General features: G+C 39.8%; 1 protein-coding gene across 3 annotated transcripts in view; it reads right to left on the reverse strand.

The window, feature by feature from the left end:
• Positions 1-24,056, reverse strand: part of ALMS1 (ALMS1 centrosome and basal body associated protein) — a 192,731-nt gene that overhangs the window by 105,658 nt on the left and 63,017 nt on the right. For all 3 annotated transcript variants that reach the window (XR_013441735.1, XM_078056402.1, XM_078056403.1), the window contains exons 8-9: positions 17,242-23,667; positions 15,854-15,987 (exon numbers count right to left, since the gene is read on the reverse strand). Coding sequence is in view for 2 of the 3 variants with exons in the window: in XM_078056402.1 (XP_077912528.1) it covers positions 15,854-15,987; positions 17,242-23,667 (6,560 nt within the window). In the remaining variant the exon portion in view is untranslated. The remainder of the gene's footprint in view (positions 1-15,853; positions 15,988-17,241; positions 23,668-24,056) is intronic.

Below are 24,056 nucleotides of genomic sequence, written 5' to 3' on the forward strand. Positions count from 1 at the left end.
GCTCATACAACATAGCACTGGACTTTCCAACAGGGTATCTGATGAAACTTTCATCTCCCATAGCAGCTACAGACTTCTGGCATTATTCAATACCACAAAGGAATTCTTTTAAATTCCTTGCTCCTTAAGTTACAAGGCAGCAAATGGACTCCTAAATGGACTTCCTTGCTACTAAGGGCACTTTAAAACATTTTAAACTCTAGGACATATGGACACCACTCTCCTCATATCAACTAGGCTTATCTGGCCATGCTGTCTATGGCTGTTATCATGGGGTAATCTGATGCCTTTATCTTACAGAACAGTAGTATTTACATTTTCCCCAACATTACAGATTTAAAATGTCAATCATCTCACCTTCCAGTATTCCCTGACAACCTGATTGAGGACAGATGGTTACCTCCCCTAGTCATAGACAGTCCTGGCCCAGTAGAAGAACACACACTGTGTTCTATGCTGCTGCTGGACCACACTTACTCACTTGATAGGTAAATTCCAATTGAAATTCCAATGTATAGTGGCTTCAGTGGATGGCTCATTTCTCCTAACCATACCTCCCCACAGGAAGTGGGTGTAATTGTACCTAGACCCACTCAAAGTAGGGAAGAGGCACTCTGGCTGGTTGATACCAACAATATTGGATGACATCTTGGTGACATGATCGTAACACTTGGCCCTACCCCACTTTATTTTTTTAAAAGATTTTATTTATTTGACAGAGAGACAGCGAGAGAGGGAACACAAGCAGGGGGACTGGGAGAGGGAGAAGCAGGTTTCCCACTGAGTAGGGAGCCCGATGCGGGGCTCGATCACAGGACCCTGGGATCATGACCCGAGCCGAAGGCAGAAGCTTAATGACTGAGCCACCCAGGCGCCCCAGCCCTACCCCACTTTAGAGGAGGCCACCAATGAGCTGCTGATCCACAAGGCCCCATAATAAATCTTCTTGAGGCAGTCAGAAGGACAAAACTATAAAATGCAGATGCTTGCTACTATTGGCCTAACTGTGCCTTTTGTACCATGTGGGTCATGAAGCTTCTTCTTGACCCCAGAAAGACAACACTAGAAAGCTGCTGGAAGCGAACAGCACCCGGTCACAACTGCACCCCAGGATGGGCAGATGGCATGTGCTGAAGTCAGCCCCAGAGTGGCTGCATCAGGTGTGGAAACTAGCTAGGAGATTCAAGCCCACGATCTTAAGTGGAATCAACGGCATAAATGCTTAAAGGCCACCAGCTGTAACATTGCCCTAATTTCAACCTAACTGGCTGATACGTTTATGCAGTTCAGACCCATCCCCAGTAATACAGGGCCAAACATTAAACAGTCAGAAGCACATAACTAAGTTTTCTTTATACCAAGGCTACACATATGCCTCCAACCTTTACTATTTATGGATGGAGACGTCCTATGCCTCTGAGGACAGCACTGCCCAGTCATTTGAGATACACTCCCCCAAGAACCTCCAAAGTTTACTAAGAATTGTGAACCAGTAGATGTTTATGATGATGCAAGCAAACCTTAACCAGGGCATCTCAAATCTGTGTGACCCTGTTAGGCTCCTGGGCCCATCAGTTCCCCTCCTGGGTGGATACCTGGAAGAACCACCCTCCTCTGGGATGGCTCTCTCCACTGCAACAACACTGGAGATGACAATACCCCAGCCCATGATGGCATGGGACAAAACTTCATCCCAAATGCTGCCTCCAAAACCCTCCACAATAGCAGAGATGACAACTGGGAAGATGACCCCAAGTGGTATTTTGTCAAGTTAAATTATGTGTTTACCTCAAGGCCCCCTTGCTTACTACAACGCTTGCTGCTGGAGTGTGAAGCAGTCTAGGACTGCCAGGCTGGTCTCCATTGCACTTTTGAGCTTTGAAAGGCCAAGGTATCTGTCAAGTCTCATAAACTTACAGAGGCCCCTTTAAACACTTCACTTAGTTGCTTGCCCTCACCATACCCATTAAATTGGCCCATGCTTCTTACTGGGGGTTAGTAAATTTAATTTCTGCTGGAAGAACCCCTCTCTGGCTGTGGATGCTACCACCAGAGCACCCCCCCAAACACTCTCACAGGACTACAGCCGTAGGGTCACCTCCCTCACAACCCCAAGGAGACCCTTTCTGACTGTCACCACTCAGCTTTCCACAATCCTCCCGTTCAAGCTCTCCAATAGTTTATTTCTATCCCATGCACAGGAACCAGGGCTAATTTTTTGAGCCACTGTAATTGCTGGGAATGTTAATAAACTCAACAAAGGGTTAGGCTAGCTTGCCCTCATTTGCCCAACAAAAGGCATCCCACACATCTCTGCAGTTTGCCTGACCACTCTCTATGGTGCTCAACTGCTCCCATGCAGGACACTTTGCAGTATAGTACATGGCACCTGGCAGGAGACCCCACATGCTCTTTGTAATTCCCCATATCTGCGCAGGCACCAACACCACAAAAATGAATATAACATATACCTTGCCCCAAAGAACACAAACCCCACGATCTTGGGCCTTGCAGCTTAGTCACCCAGGGGAACTCCAACTTACTCTAGCTTCCACAATAAAAGTGTTCACTATGAGTCCAGTGCCCTGGGGCCATCACACATACATGGTTCTCCGTATATGCACTTCTTCCTCAAATTCCAACACATTTGCCTCCTTGCTGGTCCCCAGGGAGTCCTGTCTGTTCATACCAATGTACTTCAGTACCCTGGCACGACCCTTACAACCTAATAAACAGGAACCCCAGTCTGTCTTTCTGTCCCCTCATGTCAAAAGCATTCAGAATTCCTCCTCATTATGTTGAAAATAGGTCGTACTATCCCTTGCAGGAACACCACCACACTAGGCACACAACAACAAATTCTTAAGGCAAACACTAACCTGTCAGCCACCCTGGCTGAATACACTGGACTGCTACCCCAAAGCATAGACTTTATACAATAACATGATTCTTTAATGCAGAAGTTTTGGATAAGCGCTTTAGATTCCTTATTGGTCAAGGAAGAAGGTATATACACTGTGGAGTGCATCACCTGCTGCATATGTATGAATAATTCTGGACAAATTTACAAGAGGTGGCCTAAGAGGTACAAATATTCCATAATCTTACCCAAGTTTTTAATTAGATACTTACCTTAACCTTATCCATGGGCTTTATTTTCTTGGCTGGACCCCGACAAATGGAGGGATAGTTACAGACAGGATTTTAAACTACCATTTCTCTATTGATATTGTTCACTGGCATTTTTGCTTTGCTTAAATGTTGCATGAGCTAGGTGACCAAAACCCTGCCAGTGGCTTTTAACATCTCCACCATCTGGACAGTGCCCATGGTTTTCCCTGAAGACTAATGCCTAGGCATCACAGGGTCAATTGTGATGAGAAAAAAGCTATTTTGAGTTGCTGCCTAGGCATTTTACAGTATGACAATCCTGCTCACACAGTCTGGACAGTTTGATAAGGACCTGAGCTCAGGATTCCCCGCCAGAAGTCTCCACTTTGTTTCCCTCAGGCAGCTTTTAAAACAACTACTTAGAGTTAAGACTATGAAAAGTTAGTGACCTCTGCCCAACCACCTTATAGGTAATAGGTGTTTGCTACCCTGTTCTCTATCTCCTGCTTGCTCATGACCTGGAACAGAGGACTGCCTTTCCCTCAGCTCACTGAGTGCCCCTTGCCCCTACTCAGACCTACCTACCCACCACCACCCCTGCTTCTGGGATCTATAAGTAATAAATGTTGTAACCTAACTTCCACTGTGTGAGTGTACTGAAACTGCATCTTCAATCAAAATGATCTTGGGGTTTTCACTCTCCCAAAGTGGGAGTTTGGATGCTGAGGAAGTGATCTGCCAGTCCTGTGAGCATAGCTAATGTCTCCTTATTCAGTGGGCCATAATCTGCATATTCATAATGTAATATACCAGCTACAGGCCCCATAGGGTACTACATAGGATACTACATAGGATACTACAAAGCAAAAAAACTAGTTGGAAAGAGAGAGCATCAAAACTAGACATGTCAAGACGTTGAAATTAAGAGATCAGAAACCTAAAACGATGATAAATATGCTAAGAGCTCTGATGGATAAAATGAACAGCAGGTACAAGGACAATATAAGCAAGGAGATGGAAATCCTAAGTAAGAATGAAAAAGAAATGCTAGAGATTAAACACTTTAATAGAAATGAAGAATGCCTTTGATGGGCTTACTACTAGACCAGACAGGGCTAAAGAAAGAATCTTGAGCATAAAGGTATCTCAACAAAAACCTCCAAAACTGAAAAGTGAAGAGAACAAAGACTGAAAAAACAAACAAAGGAACAGGACATCAAAGTACTCTGGGACAACTACAACAGGTGTAACATATGAGCAATGGAAATACCAAAAAGAAAGAAAGGAATGGAAGAAATATTTGAAATAACAATGACTAGGAACGCCTGGGTGGCTCAGTTGGTTAAGCATCTGCCTTCAGCTCAGGTCATGATCCCAGGGTTGTGGGATTGAGTCCTGCATCAGGCTCCCTGCTCAGTGGAAAGCCTGCTTCTCCCTCTGCCTGCCGCCCTCTCCCCTTCCCCCACCCGTGTGCGCTCGCTCTCTCTATGACAAATAAATAAATAAAACATTAAAAAAAAAAGACTAAAATTTCCCACAAATTAATGTCAGACACCAAAGTATAGATCCAGGAAGTTCACAAAACACAAAGCAGGATAAATGCCCCCCCAAAATTACACCTAGGCATAACATTTTCAAAGCACAGAAAATCAAACATAAAGAAAAAAATAGAGAGACACCTAGGTGGTTCAGTTGGTTGCCTTCAGCTCAGGTCGATTCCAGAGTCCTGGGATCAAGTCCCACATCAGGCTCCTTGCTCAGCGAGGAGCCTGCTTCTCCCTCTGCCTGCCACTTCCCCTGCTTGTGCTCTATCTCTCCCTCTCTCTCTCTGACAAATAAATAAAATCTTAAAAAAAATAAAGAAAGAAAAAATACTGAAGGAAGTTATAGGGTAAAAACGTCTTATCTACACAGGAACAAAGAGTTACATCCAATTTCTCCTCAGAACCTATGCAAACAAGAGAAGAACAGAATGAAATATTTGAAGTGTAGAGGAAAATAAAAATACAAATTTGGAATTCTCTAGCCTATGAAATTATCCTTAAAACTGAAGGAGAAATGAAGGCTTTCCCAAACAAACAAAAATTGAGGGAATTTGTTGCCAGTAGACTTGCCATGCAACAGATGTTAGCAGAAGGACTTTAGAGTAAAGAAAAATAAGAGTCAGAAACTCGGATCTACATAAAAGGAAGAACATCAAGAAGGAATAAGTGATGGTTAAAAGAAAAACCACACACACACTTTTTTCTTATTTTTAATTGATCTAATAGATAATAATTTGTTCAAACTATTGCTTGCGTGTGTGTATAGATGTGTATGAATGAATGACAGCAATGATACAAGGGACGGGAGGAAGAAATCAGGATTACAGTTGACCCTTGAATAACAGAGGTTTGAACAACATGGATCCACTTAAATACTGATTTTTTTTGATAGATACAGTACTGTAAATGTATTTTCTCTTCCTTATGATGGTAACATTTTTTTCTCTAGATGTTTTTTATAAAAATGTAGTATATAATATACATAACGTATAAAATACGTTAACTGATTATGTTATCATTAAGGCTTCTGACCAGCACAGGCTATTAGTAGCTTTGAGAGAGTCAGAAGTTATATGCAGAATTTCAACTCTGTGGAGAGCTGGTCCCCCTCACTGCTGTACTGTTCAAGGATCAACTGTATTTTGTTATTAGAAGGTACTCACACTACCTGAAGTGGTATAGTGTTATTTGAAAATAAACTTGGATTAGTTGTGAATATTCTACAAATTCTAGGGCAACCACTAAAAAAAGTTAAAAAAAATTTTTTTAAGTGTAACTGATATGCTAAGAAATGAGAGAAAATATAATGATATAAAATGCTTAATTAAAACACAAAAGACAGAAACAAAGTGGGAGAAAAAATTGGAATGAAGAACAAAGGCAAAATAAAAAATAGTAGTGAATATGGTAGATATTACTCCAAGTATATCACCAATAACCACTTTGAAAATCAATTATCTAAGTACACTAATTAAAAGACAAAGATTGTCAGAGTGAATAAAAAAACAAGATCTAACTACATGCTATCTATGAGAAAGCCACTTTATTTGCAATGACGTGGATGAAACTAGAGGGTATTATGCTAAGCGAAATAAGTCAATAACAGAAAGACAATTATCATATGATCTCACTGATACGTGGAATTTAGAAACAAAACAGAGGATCATAGGGAAGAGAGGGAAAAAATGAAACAAGACGAAACCAGAGAGGGAGACAAACCATAAGAGACTCTTAATCATAGGAAACTGAGGGTTGGTGGAAAGGAGGGGGTTATAGGGATGGGATAACTGGGTGATGGACATTGGGGAGGGTATGTGTTGCAATGAGCACTGGGTATTATATAAGACTGATGAATCACAGACCTGTACCCCTGAAACAAATAATACATTATAAGTTAATTAATTGAATTTAAATAAAATTACATTTATAAAAAATAAAAATAAAATAAAATATCATTTATAATTAAATACTCAGTCCATGATTAGGAGTAGTGGTGACATAACAAAGCTTGAAGATAAAGTTAAAATATCATTTTAGTAAGTGGGACAATAGTTCCTATCTCACTGAGCTTTTCATTGAGAACAGTAACAACAGTAAATAATTTTGGGAGTGTTACTATGTGTTAGATACAGAACTGCTAATCATTTTATGTGTATAATATGACTTAATACTTAGCAAAATCTTAGAAGGTAGATGTCATTAACATTTCCATTTTATAGATGTTGAATCTAAGAACAAGATAAAGGTTAGGTAACATTTCTAAAACTTCAAAGTGAGTTTTTGATGGAGCCAAGAATCCAACACCAGAGCCTCAAACAAAAGTACTACTTTTGTGTATTGGCTTTTAGCCTAGAGTGAATTTTCAATTTTACCCCCTCTGCTGAACAAACTCAATAAAGGAGGTGAAATTTATAATATATATACATACACACATGTACACACATATGCATATGTATATGTATGGATGGATATGCATATGTGTATCTATATCTATCACTAGAAAGGAGATTTCAAGTAAATAGGCCCAGGGTTGTCTAATAAATGGAAAAACAACTCCAAAAAAAAAAAAAGAAAGAAAGCCACTTTATTTATTTAAATTTTTAAGAGAGAGAGGGGTTGGGGGAGGGTTAGATGAAGAGAGGGAGAGACACTCTTAAGCAGGCTCCGCACCCAGCACAGAGCCCCATGCGGGGCTCAATCTCACAACCCTGAGATCATGACCTGAGCTGATATTAAGAGTTGGACGCTTAACAGACTGAGCCACCAGGCGCCCCAAGGAAGCCACTTTATTTTTTTTTTAAAGATTTTATTTATTTATCAGAGAAAGAGAGGGAACACAAGCAGGGGAGCGGCAGGCAGAGGGAGAAGCAGGCTCCCACTGAGCCAGGAGCCCAATGCAGGACTCCATCATAGGACCCTGGGATCATGACCTGAGCTGAAAGCAGACGCTTAACCAACTGAGCCACCCAGGCATCCCAAGGAAGCCACTTTAAGTATAAAGACACATATAGATTAAAAGTAAATAGATGGATGGGACAACTGGGTGGCTCAGACGATTAAGCATCTGCCTTTGGCTCAGGTCAAAGCCCCGCATCGGGCTCTCTGCTCAGGGAGAGCCTGCTTCTCCCTCTCCCTGCCACTCCCCCTGCTTGTGCTCTCTCTCTCTCTCTCTCTCTCTCTATCAAATAAATAAATAAAATCTTAAAAAAAAAAAAGTAAATGGATGGAAAAAAATATACCATTCTAAAACTAATCAAAAGAAAGTCAGAATACTGTATTAATTTCAAACCAAACAGACTTCAAAGCAAAGAAAGTTATCAGGGATAAAGAAGGCCATTACATAATGATAAAGGGGTCAATTCTCTGAGACATAATGATCCATAACGTATATGTGCCTAACAAAAGAGCGTTAACCTACATGAAGCAAAAACTGATAAAACTACAAGGAGAAATAGATGAATCCATTATTATAAATGGAGACTTCAACATCCTCATCAGAATGAACTGATCTATTAGGCAGTAAATCAGTAAGGACATAATTCAACAACACCATAAATCAACTAGATATAATAGATATCTATAGACTACTTCAGCCAAAAACAATAGAATACACAATTTCTTAAGCTCCCATGGAATATTCACTAAGACAGGTCACATTCTGAGCCATCAAATACACCTTAACAAATTTAAAAGAATAAAAATCACATAATGTCTGCTCTTAGACCACAATGAAATTAAACTAGAAATCAAAGCAAGATAATAAGAAAATCCCTAAATACATGGAGATTAAACAACACACTTCTAAATAAAGCATGAATCAAAGAATAAATCTCAAGAAAAATTTAAAAACATATTAACCTAATATTTAAAAACATATTAACTTAAAATGAAAACACAACTTATGAAAACTTGTGGGATGCAGGGAAAACATGGCATAGAAGGAAATTTTTAGCATTAAATGTATATATTAGAAAAGAAGAAACATCTAAAATCAATAACCCAAGTTTCTACATTAGGTAACTAGAAAAAGAATAGCAAATTAAGTCCAAAGCAAACAGAAAAAGTATAAGATTTAGAGCAGAAATCAATGAAATTGCAAACAGAAAAAACAGAAAAATGAACAAAACAAAAAAGCTGTTTCTTTTAAAGACCAACAAAATCAATAAGCCTCTAGCCAGAAAGTAAAAAAGCGAGAAGACACAAATTACTAATATCAAAAAGGAAAGAGGTGACATCACTACAAATCCCATGGACATTAAAAGGAAAATAAAGGAATAGAATGAACAACCATATGACCACAAATTTGATAACCTAGATGGAATGGACCAATATCTTGAAAGACACAATGTGCCAAAACTCACACAAAAAGGAAAAGACATTCTGAATAGGCATCTATTTATTAAAGAAATTGAATCAATAATCTTTCAAAAGGGAAAATGCTAGGCCCAGCTGGCTTCAGTGGTGAATTCTACCAAACATTTAAAGAAAAAATTATACCAGGGCGCCTGGGTGGCTCAGTCGGTTAGGCAGCTGCCTTCGGCTCAGGTCATGATCCCAGGGTCCTGGGATCGAGCCCTGCATTGGGCTCCCTGCTCTGCAGGAAGCCTGCTTCTCCCTCTCCCACTCCACCTGCTTGTGTTCCCTCTCTCGCTGTGTCTCTCTCTGTCAAATAAATAAAATCTTTAAAAAAAAAAAAAAGAAAGAAAAAATTATACCAATTCCTTACAATCTCTTTCAGAGGACAGAAGCAGAAGAAACACTTCCTAATTCATTCTATGAATACCACAACCAGACAAAGACATTACAAGAAAAAAAGAAAAAAAAAAACAAAACACACAGACCAGTATCTCTCATAAATAGATGCAAAAATCCTCAATAAAATAATACCAAATCAAATACAACATAGTATAAAAATAATTATACACCATGACCAGTGGGACTTATCATTCAAAAATCAATTAATATGATCACATCAACAGGCTAAAAAAAGAAACATGACCATTATATCAATAGATACAGAAAAAGAATTTGACAAAATCCAACACCTTTTCGTGATAAAAAAAAAAACTATCAGTAAACTAGGAATAGAAGGAAACTTCCTCAACATGATAAAGAGTATTGGCAGAAAACCTCCAGCTAACCTCGTACCTCACGGTAAGAAACTAGAAGCTTTCCCACAAAGACCAGGAACAAGTTAATGATATCCCATCTCACCACTCCTTTCCAACATCAAAATGGAATTTCTAGCTAATGTGATAAAACAACTAAAGGAAATAAAGGTACACAGATTGAGAAGGAAGAAAAAAAACTGTGTTTGTAGATGATATGATCATCTATGCAGAAAATCTAAAAGAATTAACAAACTCCTGGAACTAATAAGCAATTATAGCAAATGGCAGGATACAAGTTAATAGACAAAAGTCAACTGCTTTCCTATATACCAGCAATGAATAAGTGGAGCTCGAAACAAAAAACACAATACCATTTATATTAGCACCCCCAAAAATGAAATGCTTACATTAAACCTAACAAAATATCTATAAGCTCTCTATGAAGAAAACTGTAAAATCCTGATAAAAGAAGTCAAAGAGGGGCTCCGGGGTGGCTCAGTTGTTAACCATCTGCCTTTGGCTCAGGTCATGATCCCAGGATCCTGGGATCGAGCCCCACATCGGGCTCCCTGCTCAGTGGGAAGCCTGCTTCTCCCTCTCCCACTGCCCCTGCTTGTGTTCCCTCTCTCGCTGTGTCTCTCTCTGTCAAATAAATAAGTAAAATCTTAAAAAAAAAAAAAAGTCAAAGAATCAAATAAATGGAGATATTCTATGTTTATGGACAGAAAGACTCAATGTTCTCAAGACCTCCCAACTTGACCCTGTTCCTCTTAACCTGACCTAGGGATTCATTGCAATCTTAATCATAATCCCAGCAAGTTGTTTTGTGTATATTGACATACTGTTTCCAAAGTTTATATGGGAAAGTTAAAGACTCAGAATACCCAACACAATACTGAAGAAAAGGAACAATTGGGAGGACTGACACTAAAAGACTTACAATGAAGCTACAGTAATTAAGACAGTGTGGTACTGGTCAAAGAATAGACAAATAGATTGAAGAACAGAACAAAGCCGAGAAATAGATCCATGTAAATACAGTCAACTGATCTGTCCCTTTAACAAAGGGACAAAGGCATGGAGCAAAGACAGTCTCTTCCACAAATGGTGTTGGAACTGACCATCCACATGCAAAAAAATGAATCTAGACACCGATTTAAAACTCCTCACAAAAATTAACTCAAAATGGATCATAGACCTAAATGTAAAATGCAAAGCCTAGAATATAACAAAGGAGAAAACCTCAATGACCTTGGATACAATGATTACTTTTTAGATATAACCTCAAAGGTACAGTTCTTGAAAAAGTAATTGATAAGTTGAACTCATTATAATTAAAAACTTCTGTACTGTGACAGACAATGTCAAGAATGAAAAGACAAGTCACAGATTGGAAGAAAATATTTGCAAAAGACACATCTGATAAAGGACTATTATCTAAGATATACAAAGAACTCTAAAGAATCAATAAAAATCAACCCAATTTAGAAATGGGCCAAAGACATTAATAGACAATTCACCAAAGAAGATATACAGCTGGAAAATAAGCATATGAAAGGATGTTCCACATCATATGTCATCAGAGAAATGCAAATTAAAACGAAATTCCTAGGCACCTGGGTGACTCAGTCAGTTGAGCATCCTACTCCTGGTTTCGGCTCAGGTGTGATCTCAGGGTCATGATCTCAGGGTCATGAGATCAAGCCCCACGTCAGGTTCCACGCTCAGCACGAGTCTCTTTGTTCTTCTCCCTCCCGCTCTGCCCCTCCCCCTGCTTATGCACTCTCTCTCTCTCAAATAAATAAATAAAATTTATAAATTAAAAAAATTTAAAAAGTAAAACAAAACAACAAGACTTCACTCCACACCTATGACAATGGCCAAAATCCAGAACACTGACAATACCAAATGCTGACAAGGATGTGGAGCAACAGGAACTCTGAATCACTGTTGGTAAAAATAAAAAATGGTACAGCCACTTTGTTTTTTTTTTGTTTGTTTTTTTTAAAGATTTTATTTATTTATTTGACAGAGAGAGACACAGCGAGAGAGGGAACACAAGCAGGGGGAGTGGGAGAGGGAGAAGCAGGCTTCCCACTGAGCAGGGAGCCCGATGCAGGGCTCGATCCCAGGACCCTGGGACCATGGCCTGAGCTGAAGGCAGACGCTTAATGACTGAGCCATCCAGGCATCCCAGTACAGTCACTTTGTGAGACAATGTGGTGGGTTTTTTTTCTCTCCTCCATTTAAATGTGTGTGTGTGTGTGGTCTGTTTTTTTTTTTTTAATTGAAGTATAGCTGACATACAAAGTTATAAACAGCTTGGTGGTTTCTTACAAAACTAAACATACTCTTACCATACAATCTAGCATTTACACTCCCTGATAATTAACCAAAAGAGCTGAAATGTCCGATTTCCACGCACAAAAAAACTGCATAAGGATGTTTATAGCAGCTTTATTCATAATTGCCAAAACTTGGAAGCCACGAAGATATTCCTCAGTAGATGAAATAAACTGTGTGGCACATCAAGACAATGGAATATTATTCAACATTAAAAAGAAATGAGCTATCAAGCCATGGAAAGTCATGGAGGAAACTTAAATGCATATTAATAATCCAGAGAGGCCAATGTGAAAATGCTAAATTCTGTTTTAGTCCAACTATATGACACATTGAAAGTATAGAGACAGCAGAAAGATCAGCAGTTGCAGTGGAAGTTGGAAGGAGGCAGAATTAAATAGACTAAATTTTAGGGTGGTGAAAATACTCTGTATGACACAGTGATGGATAGATGTCATTACACATTTGTCCAAACCCATAAAATATATAACACCAGGAGCGACCCCTAATGTAAACTATGGACTTTGGGTTATTATGATGTGTCAATGTAGGTTCATCAATTGTAACAAACGTACTGCTCTGGTAGGGGATGCTGATAATGGCAGTGGAAATGCATGTGTCAGGGCAGGGGGTCTATGGGAAATCTCTGTATCTTCCTCTCAATTCTGCTGTGAACTTTATTTTTTTTTTAAAGATTTTATTTCTTTATTTGACACAGAGAGAGAGAGATAGAGAGAGAGAGAGCACAAGCAGGGGGAGAGGCAGGCAGAGGCAGAGGGAGAAGTAGGCTCCCCACCGAGCAGGGAGCCCAATGTGGGGCTCAATCCTAGGACTCCGGGATCATGACCTGAGCCGAAGGCAGACACTTAACTGATTGAGCCACCCAGGCGCCCCTAGTTGTGAACTTTATTTTTTATTTTTATTTTTTAAAGATTGTATTTATTTATTTGACAGAGAGAGACACAGCGAGAGAGGGAACACAAGCAGGGCGAGTGGGAGAGGGAGAAGCAAGCTTCCTGCGAGCAGGGAGCCCGATGTGGGGCTCGATCCCAGGACCCTGGGATCATGACCTGAGCCGAAGGCAGACGCTTAACGACTGAGCCACCCAGGTGCCCCTAGTTGTGCACTTTAAACAGTTCTAAAATATAAAGTCTTTTTTTAAAAAGCTGATACGATGTTAAAATAAACACTGGAATTCCTTCTGCCATGATTCAACAATTGAACATTTTCCCCTATCAGTTTTATCTCTCTATACAAACACTGGTATATGACACTTCAATCCTAAATAGTTCACCACTGCATCTGCTAAGAATAGGGACATTCACCTGTCATATAACCACACTACCAGTATCAAACCCAGGAAATACTCTATAACATTTCGTAACAAGTCAGCTACTTTTCTTGGAAGATAAATCTCTGAGAGACAAGGATTTTCTATCCTGTTCATGTCTAATCTATTTAAGATTTATTGACATTTTCCTAGAAAATCAGCCAATTCATGAAAATTTTAAACCTAATAAAAAAACAGGTATATATTATATTCTCTTATAATTTCAAAATTTCTCAATGGTATGCTTAGCATACTCCTTTTAATTTATAACATCGAATTATTTTCTTGTAATCTTCTAGTTAGAGATCACCTATTGATGTGGAATAATTCCAAGATTCAACTCTTAAGTGTTAATGTTCAATTCTCTTATTTTCCTGTTTTCTAGTCCATTAATTGATCCATTTGATTTTATAATTTCTTTCTTACTACTTTCTTAGTTTGGCTTGTTTTATTTTTACTCTTAAGTTTGTTTTATGGTTTTCTTTATAAACTTAAGAGATATTGGTCCATATACCATAATGATATAAATTACTGACTTCAAACTTTTCCTGTCTTCAGAGGTTACCAAACAAAAAAGGGAAAAGAGAGGAGAGAGTATCCTGCTAAGCAAAGACAGTAAATCCGTACATACAAAGTGAATTTTGTTATAGTTTGGGGGGAGTCAAAATGATCTGAGTAGTTAATGCCAACAAGCAATGTAAGAGGGTGTCTTTAGGAGCCTACAAAATTTTGTCCTCTGCACTTCTGTGGGCTAAAGGGCAGTAAGGCAAATAATCTTATGGTTTGGAGTTGTACCTGAACATAAAAATCAGTTCCTTGACATAGAAAACAAATAGCAAAATGACAGAAATAGGTCACACCTTATCAGTAATTACTTTAAATATAAATGGATCAAACTCAATCAAAACATCAGGGATGGCAGAATGGTGAAAACACCATTATTCAACTATATACTATCTCTAAGAGACTCACTTTAAGGAAATTCTGACATAAGGTAGAACATGGATAACCCCTGAAGACATTATGCTAAATGACATAAACTTATCACAAAAACCAAATACTGTATGATTCTACTTATATGAGGTACTTAATGAAAATCATAAAGACAAGGCGCCTGGGTGGCTCAGTCTGTTAAGTGTCTGCCTTCAGCTCAGGTCATGGTTCCAGAGTCCCAGGATAGAGCCTCAAGTTGGGCTCCCTGTTCAGCAGGGAGTCTGCTTCTCCCTCTGCCCCTCACCTGACTCGTGCTCTCTCTCTTGTATTCTCTCAAATAAATACATTTTTTAAAAATCTTAAAAAAAAAATCATAGGGGTGCCTGGGTGGCTCAGTCAGTTAAGCATCTGCCTTCAGCTCAGGTCATGATCCCAGGGTCTGGGATCAAACCCCGCATCAGGCTCCCTGCTTGGTGGGGAGCCTACTTCTCCCTCTCCCTCTGCTGCTCCCCCTACTTGTGCTTGCCCTCTCTCTCTAATAAATAAATAAAATCTAAAAAAAAAAAAAATCATAAAGACAGAATGGTGCTTGCTAGGGGCTGACGGGAGGGTGGAATGGAGAGAAACTGTTTAATAAGTACAAAGTTTCACTCTTGCAAGATGAAAAGAGTTTCTGGAAATGGGATGGTGATGATGATCTCAAACATATACATAAATCTAATATACAATCTAATTTATACTTTTAAAAACTTTTCCAAAAAAGAGATAAGCCAAATAATTATGCTGTATCACTGACAAAAAATTTTCTAAAAAACTATGAATTAGGCCAAAAAGTCTATGCATTATCAATTTTTATAGTATTAATAATAATGATAATTGCCAATTATTGAGAACGAGATATCACACATTCCACTAAGCATCATCTCATATAACCCATACCAAAACCCTGTAAGATAGGTATTACCATACCCTATTACCATTCATGAAAGCAGACCAAATGCCCTATCCACAAGAGAATGGACAAACTATCATATATTCTCACACTAGAATACTTAAAGTACTAAAAATGAATAAACTAAAACTATATACATCTACACAGAAGAATCTCAAAAACCCAACTCTGTGTGAAAAGTGTAATTCTCAGAATATATACCATGTTGATTCCATCTATTAAAGAATTCGAAACTATACTGAACAGCAAGAGAAAATCAATACATGTCAGGATAGGAAGTCAAATGACAAAGCAAATCTATTCTTATTTTCCTAAGGAGATAATTTTTTTCAAAAGATGAGTTTGGAATTAATTAACACCTACTGAATCTAATCCTTAAATATTAACTTTGAAGAAATAAGACTCTTAACGCTTTATCTGAAGACTATCAATGACTCAGCTCGTGTCATCAATGCCCAAGTAAAGAGATACAAACTCTACGGCCCTTTCTTTCACATTTTCTCTCTTCATTTCTAGATTTCTTTCATACCTTGGACAAGTCAGTTGTTCTCTCATGACCAAACAACTTTGCTTTGATCTCTTCTACTTTTCTCCTGTCATCTTCATTTAATTCTGAAATGGAGTAGCCACATTCATGAGCCAGATTAAATTTCAGATTCCAGGCTGAAATGAAAACATAAAAACACTTGAGAAAATGCAATGCAAAAATGATAATTTTCAGTGATTATAAGAGCACAGAAAACCATCAATATATCCAGCTAAATGCTACCACAATACTTAGCAAAAAATATGTGTTCTCAATTATATGACAAACTATTATAAGTTCTTAGGAGCAATCATTTCACTGAAAAGTGTGATTTTTAAAAACTACATTCTACAGATATTTCTCCAAAAAGGCCACTTTAACTATGATTTTCAATTTTTTTTTTAAAGATTTTTATTTATTTATTTGACAGTGAGAGCACAAGTAGGAAGAGCAGCAGGCAGAGGGAGAGGGAGAAGCAGGCTCCCCACTGAGCAGGGAGCCCGATGTGGGGCTCGATCCCAGGACCCTGCAGGGATCATGACCCGAGCCAAAGGCAGCAGCTTAACCGACTGAGCCACCCAGGTGCCCCGATTTTCAATTATTTTTATCTTCATTTCCTTCCAATCAGGATGGTCCCTTTGCCTCCCCTATTAGTTCCTGCTACAGTTACTGTCGCTTCCAGGAGAGCTGATATTTAATAATAATCAATAAAACTTGGAGTTTTCTGGAATCAGAATATGCATAAGTGATAAAAGGTAAGTTTTCTCAAGGGAAAACTTATAAACAAATCAGGGAGGCCTGAATTGTTTATAAGTTGCTCTCTAACATATTCCCCATTTTGTCTTAAAAAATTTTTTTTTCTTTTTTAATGGCATTCTACTATTAGAGATTAATGGGATTAGTAAACATCCTCTTTCAAAGCTCTAACCCAAGTTTTAGTGTGAAATACTTGTTTTTTCTAATGTCTAATATGCTCTAAGAATTTTATTAGAAAATGGGAAATGTATATATAGTTTTATGATACAGTGTGATTTAGAGCAGAGCAAATTGTTTTCATTTTTTTTTTCCTGCCTCCAAAATAGAATACTATCCTAGGAGGATTAAGGAAACAGGAGAACTTTAGGAATCTGAAAACCCAAGCTATCTCCTTTTTCTCCTTCAGGCTTTAGAACCTACCTAAGACCCTAAACTTAAACTAGCACTATTAATACTGTGACTTAGTTACATTATTGGTTAAATGGACCTACTCTGGATTATGGTGGAAAATGTAATCATTCTAACAGCCCTACAAGAAAATAAATTTAGACTCCAAACACTTAACTTTAAACAAATTATTAAAGTATAATGTTTATAAGCTTGACCTACCTTTATAACAAATTATCAGTTCCTACCTCGTGCTCGTACTCGACATTCCTCTTCCTCTGCATTTCTGAGTATTTGTTTAGCATGATTCAATGAGGATTCACATTTCAGAAGGTTTCTCACATGTGCAGCCAGTGAATCTACACTGCTACCACCAGCATCATCACTCTCCAACACACCTTCTTCTTCTCTACTATCTGTCAAGCTTGTCTTGGGTGAAGCATATGGAATGAAGTTTAGAAGAACATCAGAAACTGACTCCAATGAATTACTGTCCCATGAGCAGGAACTGGCATCACTACTTGAATCACTTTTAATGATAGTCATCATAGGTATAACAATTTTATTCCCAATGGTTCCACTATACCCTTCAGGTTCAGATCTCATTACAGATTTGTCTGCCTTATATTGCCGAAGGGTTTCGTCTACTGTCACTCTGGCTTTGCTTTCTGCTTCCTGTAGAGGACTTCTAACTGTAGTTGAACTAATAAACTCCCAATTCTCAATGCCTCTCTGGCATTTCAGATTTGTCTGTGTGCTAATATCCTTCTGTATGCACTTGTCGCTTGGGCTTTCCTCTATAAATGGCTGTCTTTGGGGCAAATCACCATTAGATTCATCAGCTGTGAGGGGTTCTTTGAAGCAAACCACCTTCTTAGATTGTATAAATGAAATATCACTAACATCTCTGAAAGGGACCAGGGGAGCAGGAAAATTGCATCGTTTCAGTGCTATATTTTCTGCCTCCATTAAAAGGGTCCGAATCTCTTTAAGAGTTTTGGAACCACTGCTTGTATCTTGATTTTCCTCAGACCCAACATCTTCAAAACCTGAAGATTCTGGCTTACTTATTACAACTCTACCATCAGCCTGAGAACTTAAAGGTACACTGTTTGAGATAACACTGGAGTTAGAAGAATCCAAATTATCTATTAGCATTTGAACATGGTCTGAAACAAGTTTCTGCTTCTCACTATGTGAATAAGTACCAGGGGTAACTGTTGATAACCCAGTAATCTGATCAACTTGCCCAACACCCCTTGAGAACATCAGAGCATCCTGCGTTTTATGTCTATCTGGAAAATTCTGTTGATAGAATATATTTGGTTTCTCTCTGTGTGAAAAGGAACTAGGAGGAACTGTTGGTAACAGACTTTTCTGGTCAGCTGGTACAGGAATTGTTGAAACCTTCAGTGCATCTTCAGCTAGATGTTTGTCTGGCAATTCCTGTGGGTAGAAAATATTAGATTTCTCTCTGTGGGAATAGGAACTAGAAAGAGGTATCGGTATCCCAGAGTTCACATCAGTTGGTTCAGAGACAGGTGAAATTTTCAAAATATCCTCACTATGATGTCCATCTGGCAGCTCCTGTTGAAAGGGCTTCACTCTCTGAGAATAGGAGTTATGAAGAACTGTCAGTAACGGAGTCGTCCGGTTATCTGGTCCAATCACAGTTGAAATTTTGGGCTTTTCTCTTTGTGAGTAGGAACTAAGGGGAGTTGTTAGTAACTCAGTCTTCTGGTCATCTGGTAAAATCACAGGTGAAATCTTGAGTTTCTCTTTATGTGAGTAAGAGCTAGAAGATCCTGTTGGTATCTCAGTCTTCTGATCAGCAGGTCCAGGAAGAGCAAAAATTTTTAAAGCTCCTTCAGTAACATCTGGCAACTCCTGCTGGTAAAAAATACTGTCCTTCTCTCTGTATGAGTAGGAACTAGAGGGAATTATATGTATCCCAGTCTTCTGGTCAGCTGGTCCAGAAACAGCTGAAACTTTCAGAGTTTCTTCAGTAATATCTGGCAACTCCCTCTGATAAGAAAAGATGGGGCTCTCTCTATGTGAATAGGAAGCAGAGGACCCAAATCGTATCCCAGTCTTCTGGTCAGCTGACCCAGGAGCCCCTAAAACTTTTAAAGCACCTTCGTTAGGCTCTGGCAACTCCTGCTGGTAAGAAATGATGGGCTTCTCTCTATGTGAGTAAGGAGTAGAGGTTACTACTGGTATTCCAGTCTTCTGGTCACCTAGTCCAGGAACCCTGAAAACACTTAAAGCTGCTTGAGTAAGATCTGGCAACTCTTGCTGATAAATGATGGGCTTCTCTCTATGTGAGTAAGAAGCAGAGGTAATTGTTGGTTTTCTGGTCTTCTGATCACCTGGCCCAGAAACAGCCGAAATTTTCAGAGCTTCTATAGGCAGCTGATTGTCTGACAAGGGCTGTTGGTACAAAATACTGGGCTTCTCTCTATGACAGTAAGAAACAGAAGGTACTGTTGGTATCCCAGTCTCCTGGTCAGCTGGTTCAGGAGAAGCTGAAACATTCAGAGCCTCTTCAGTGAGATGCCTATCCGATAAGGCCTGCTGACAGAAAATAATGGGCTTCCCTCCAAGTGAGTAGGAACTTGAAGGTATCCCAGTCTTCTGATCACCTGTTGCAGAAACAGCTGAAACTTTCAGAGTCTCTTCAGTTAGATGACTGCCTAATAACTCCTGTTGGTAAAAAATGTTAGACTTCTCTCTGTGTGAGTAAGAACTAGAAGGTTCTGATGGCAACCCAATCTTCTTGTCAATTGGTCCAGGAATAGCTGAAACTTTCAGAGCCTCCTGAGGTACATGGTCATCTGTCAAACCCTGTGGGTAGAAAATGATGGGCTTCTCTCTAGGTGAGTAGGAACTAGAAGGTTCTGATGGTAACCCAGTCTTCTGGTCAGCTGGTCCAGGAATAGCTGAAACTTTCAGAGCCTCCTGAGGCACCCGACTGTCTGTCAAGCCCTGTGAGTAGAAAATAATGGGCTTCTCTCTATATGAGTAAGAACTGGAAGGTTCTAACGGCAATCCAGTCTTCTGGGCAGCTGGTCCAGGAAGAGCTGAAACTTTCAGAGCCTTCTGAGGTACCTGACTGTCCGTCAAACCCTGAGGGTAGAAAATAAGGGGCTTCTCCCTATACGAGTAGGAACTGGAAGGTTCTGATGGTAACCCAGTCTTCTGGTCAGCTGGTCCAGGAATAGCTGAAACTTTCAGAGCCTCCTGAGGCACCCGATTGTCTGTCAAGCCCTGTGGGTAGAAAATAATGGGCTTCTCTCTATATGAGTGGGAACTGGAAGGTTCTGATGGCAACCCAGTCTTCTGGTCAGCTGGTCCAGGAACAGCTGAAACTTTCAGAGCCTCCTGAGGCACCTGGCCATCTGTCAAGCCCTGTGGGTAGAAAGTAAGGGGCTTCTCTCTATGTGAGTAGGAACTAGAAGGATCTGATGGCAACCCAGTCTTCTGGTCAGCTGGTCCAGGAATCGCTGAAACTTTCAGAGCCTCCTGAGATACCTGACTGTCTGTCAAGCCCTGAGGGTAGAAAATAATGGGCTTCTCCCTATATGAGTAGGAACTAGAAGGTTCTGATGGCAACCCAATCTTCTGGTCAGTTGGTCCAGGAATCGCTGAAACTTTCAGAGCCTCCTGAGGTACCTGGCCATCTGTCAAACCCTCTGGGTAGAATATAACGGGCTTCTCTCTATGTGAGTAGGAACTAGAAGGTTCTGATGGCAACCCAGTCTTCTGGTCAGCTGATCCAGGAATAGCTGAAATTTTCAGAGCTTCTTCAAGTAAATGACTGCCTGGCAAGGCCTGAGGGGGAAAAATAATGGGCTTCTCTCTAGGTGAGTAGGAACTAGAAGGTTCTGGTGGCAACTCAGTCTTCTGGTCAGTTGGTCCAGAAACAATTGAAACTTTCAGAGCCTCCTGAGGTACCTGGCCGTCTGTCAAACCCTCTGGGTTGAAAATAATGGGCTTCTCTCTATGTGAGTAGGAACTAGAAGGTTCTGATGGCAACCCAGTCTTCTGGTCAGCTGATTCAGGAACAGCTGAAACTTTCAGATCCTCTTCAAGTAAATGACTGCCTGGCAAGGCCTGAGGGGGAAAAATAATGGGCTTCTCTCTAGGTGAGTAGGAACTAGAAGGTTCTGGTGGCAACTCAGTCTTCTGGTCAGTTGGTCCAGAAACTGCTGGAACTTTCAGAGCCTCCTGAGGTAACTGGCCGTCTGTCAAACCCTCTGGGTAGAAAGTAATGGGCTTCTTTCTATGTGAGTAGGAACTAGAAGGTTCTGATAGCAACCCAGTCTTCTGGTCAGCTGAAACTTTCAGATCCTCTTCAAGTAAATGACTGCCTGGCAAGGCCTGAGGGGAAAAAATAATGAGCTTCTCTCTAGGTGAGTAGGAAGTAGAGGATACTGTTGATATTCCAGTCTTCCAGTCAGCTGATCCAGATATGGCTGAAGGTTTCAGAGCCTCTTCAGTGAGATGAATGTCTGTCAAGTCCTGTGGGTAGAAAATAATGGGTTTCTCTCTATGTGAGGAGGAAGTAGAGGGAACTACTGGTATTCCACTCTTCTGGTCAGCTGGTTCAGAAACAGCTGTAACTTTTAGAGCTTCTTCAGGTAGATGTCTGTCTGACAAGCCCTGTGGGTAGAAAATAAAGGGCTTTTCTATATCTGAGTAAGAAGTAGAAGTTACTGTTGATATTTTGGTCTTCTGGTCGGTAGGTTCCGGAACAGGTGAAACTTTCTGAGCCTGTTCAGTTAGAGAACTGTCTGGCAACTCCTCTTGGTAGAAAATATTGTGCTTCTCTCTACGTGAGCAGAAATTAGAAGCTTCTGATAGTAACCCACTCTTTTTTTCAGCTGGTCCAGAAGCAACTGAAACCAGAGTCTCTTCAGATAGATGACTGTCTGGTGAGACCTGCTGACAGAAAATACTGGCCTTCTCTCCAAGAGAGTAGGGCCTAGAGGGCACTATTGGTATCCCAGTATCCTGGTCAGCTGGTCCAGGAACAGCTGGAACTTTCTGAGCCTGTTCAGTTAGATGACTATCCAGCAACTCCTCTTGGTAGAAAATACTGGACTTCTCTCTATGTGAGGAGGAAGTAGAGGTTACTGTTGGTATCCCAGTCTTCTGCTCAGTGGATTCAGGAGCAGAACATTTTAGAGCCTGTTCAGTTAGATGACTTTCTGGCAATGTCTGTTGATAGAAAATATGGGGCCTCTCTCTATGTGAGTAAGAAGTAGAGGATACTGCAGGTATCCTAGTCTTCTGATCAGCTGGTCCAGGAAGAGCTGCAACTTTCTGAGTCTGTTCAATTAAATGACTATCTGGCAAGACCTGTTGGTAAAAGATATTGGGCTTTTCTCCAAGTGAGTAGGAACGTGAAGATAATGTAGGTATCCCAGTGTTTTGATCAGCTGGTCCAGGAACAAATGAAACTTTCAGAACCTGTTTAGTTAGATGACCATCTGACAACTGCTGCTGGGAGAAAATAATGTGCTTCTCTCTTCGTGAATATGAAGTAGAAGGTACTATTGTTTTCTCAGTCCTCTGGTCAGTAGATACAGGAACAGCTGAAATTTTCAGAGTTTCTTCAGTTAGATGACTGTCTGGCAAGGCCTGTGGGTAGAAGATATTATGCTTCTCTCCACGTGAGTAGGAACTTGGAAGGACTGTAGGTATGCTAGTCTTTTGGTCAGCAGGTCCAGGAACAGCTGAAACTTTTAGAGCCTCTTCAGTTAGATGGCTGTCTGGCAAGGCCTGTGGGTAGAAGATATTATGCTTCTCTCCACATGAGTAGGAACTTGGAGGGACTGTACGTATGCTAGTCTTCTGGTCAGTAGGATGAGGAACACCCGAAACTTTTAGAGCCTCTTCAGTTAGATGACTGTGTGGCAAGGCCTGAGGGTGGAAAATAACATGCGTCTCTCCATGTGAGTAGGAACTTGGAAGGACTGTAGGTATGCTAGTCTTCTGGTCAGCAGAACCAGGAACAGCTGAATATTTTAGAGTCTCTTCAGTTAGATGACTGTCTGGCAAGGCCTGTTGGTAGAAGGTATTACGCTTCTCTCCATGTGAGTAGGAGCTTGGAAGGACTATAGGTATGCTAGTCTTCTGGTCAGCAGGACCAGGAATAGCCAAAACTTTTAAAGCCTCTTCAGTTAGATGACTGTCTGGCAGGGCCTGTTGGTAGAAGATATGGTTCTCTCCACGGGAGTAGGAACTTGGAAAGACTGTAGGTATGCCACTCTTCTGGACAGTAGGACCAAGAACAGCTGAAACTTTTAGAGCCTCTTCAGCTAGATGACTGTCTGGCAAGGCCTGTGGGTAGAAAATACTGGGCTTCCCTCTTTGTGAGTAGAAACTAGAGGGTACTGTTGATATCCCAGTCTTCTGGTCAGCTCGTTCACCAACAGATGAAACTTTTAGAGTCTCTTCACTTATATCACTATCTACCGATGCCTGTTGGTTGTGGGTATCAGTATGTTGACCAACAGTATTCTCTTGAGGAGACCTTAAATCCAACTGAGGAAAGTCCTCGGGGAACAAGGATAAATGAGATCCGGTATCTGAATCTCCAGGAGCAGCAGTGATGCCTGGTTTCAAGCTGGATTGAATAACTTCAGCTATGCCTCCTTTAGAAGTACCTCCTAGAAAAAGAGATTTATTAATACTAATATTATTATATGTTTTTTAATTAAGAAATATTTCTTTTACGCATAAAAGAAATAAAGCAAGCTTTCCTTCCTTTGACCTTTACACTTCTAGTAAGGAATCCTAAGGGAATAGTTTGATAGTCATCAAAGGAGACAAATATTTACAAAGATATTAATTACAAAGCCATTTACAACAGCAAACTAATGCAGACATAATTTAAATATTCAACAATAGAGTAATGTTTAAAAATAGCAGCATATCCATTTGATATATTATGTGGATCTTTATTAAAATTTGGATTTTTAAAGAATTTTTAACATGATGGGAAAATGCTATCCTGTCTGGGCTTTATTTTCAGACCTAGCTATAACCTAATAAGTTA

This window comes from Halichoerus grypus, chromosome 10 (genome assembly GCF_964656455.1).
Source record: "Halichoerus grypus chromosome 10, mHalGry1.hap1.1, whole genome shotgun sequence".
In the NCBI taxonomy this organism is placed as follows: domain Eukaryota; kingdom Metazoa; phylum Chordata; class Mammalia; order Carnivora; family Phocidae; genus Halichoerus; species Halichoerus grypus.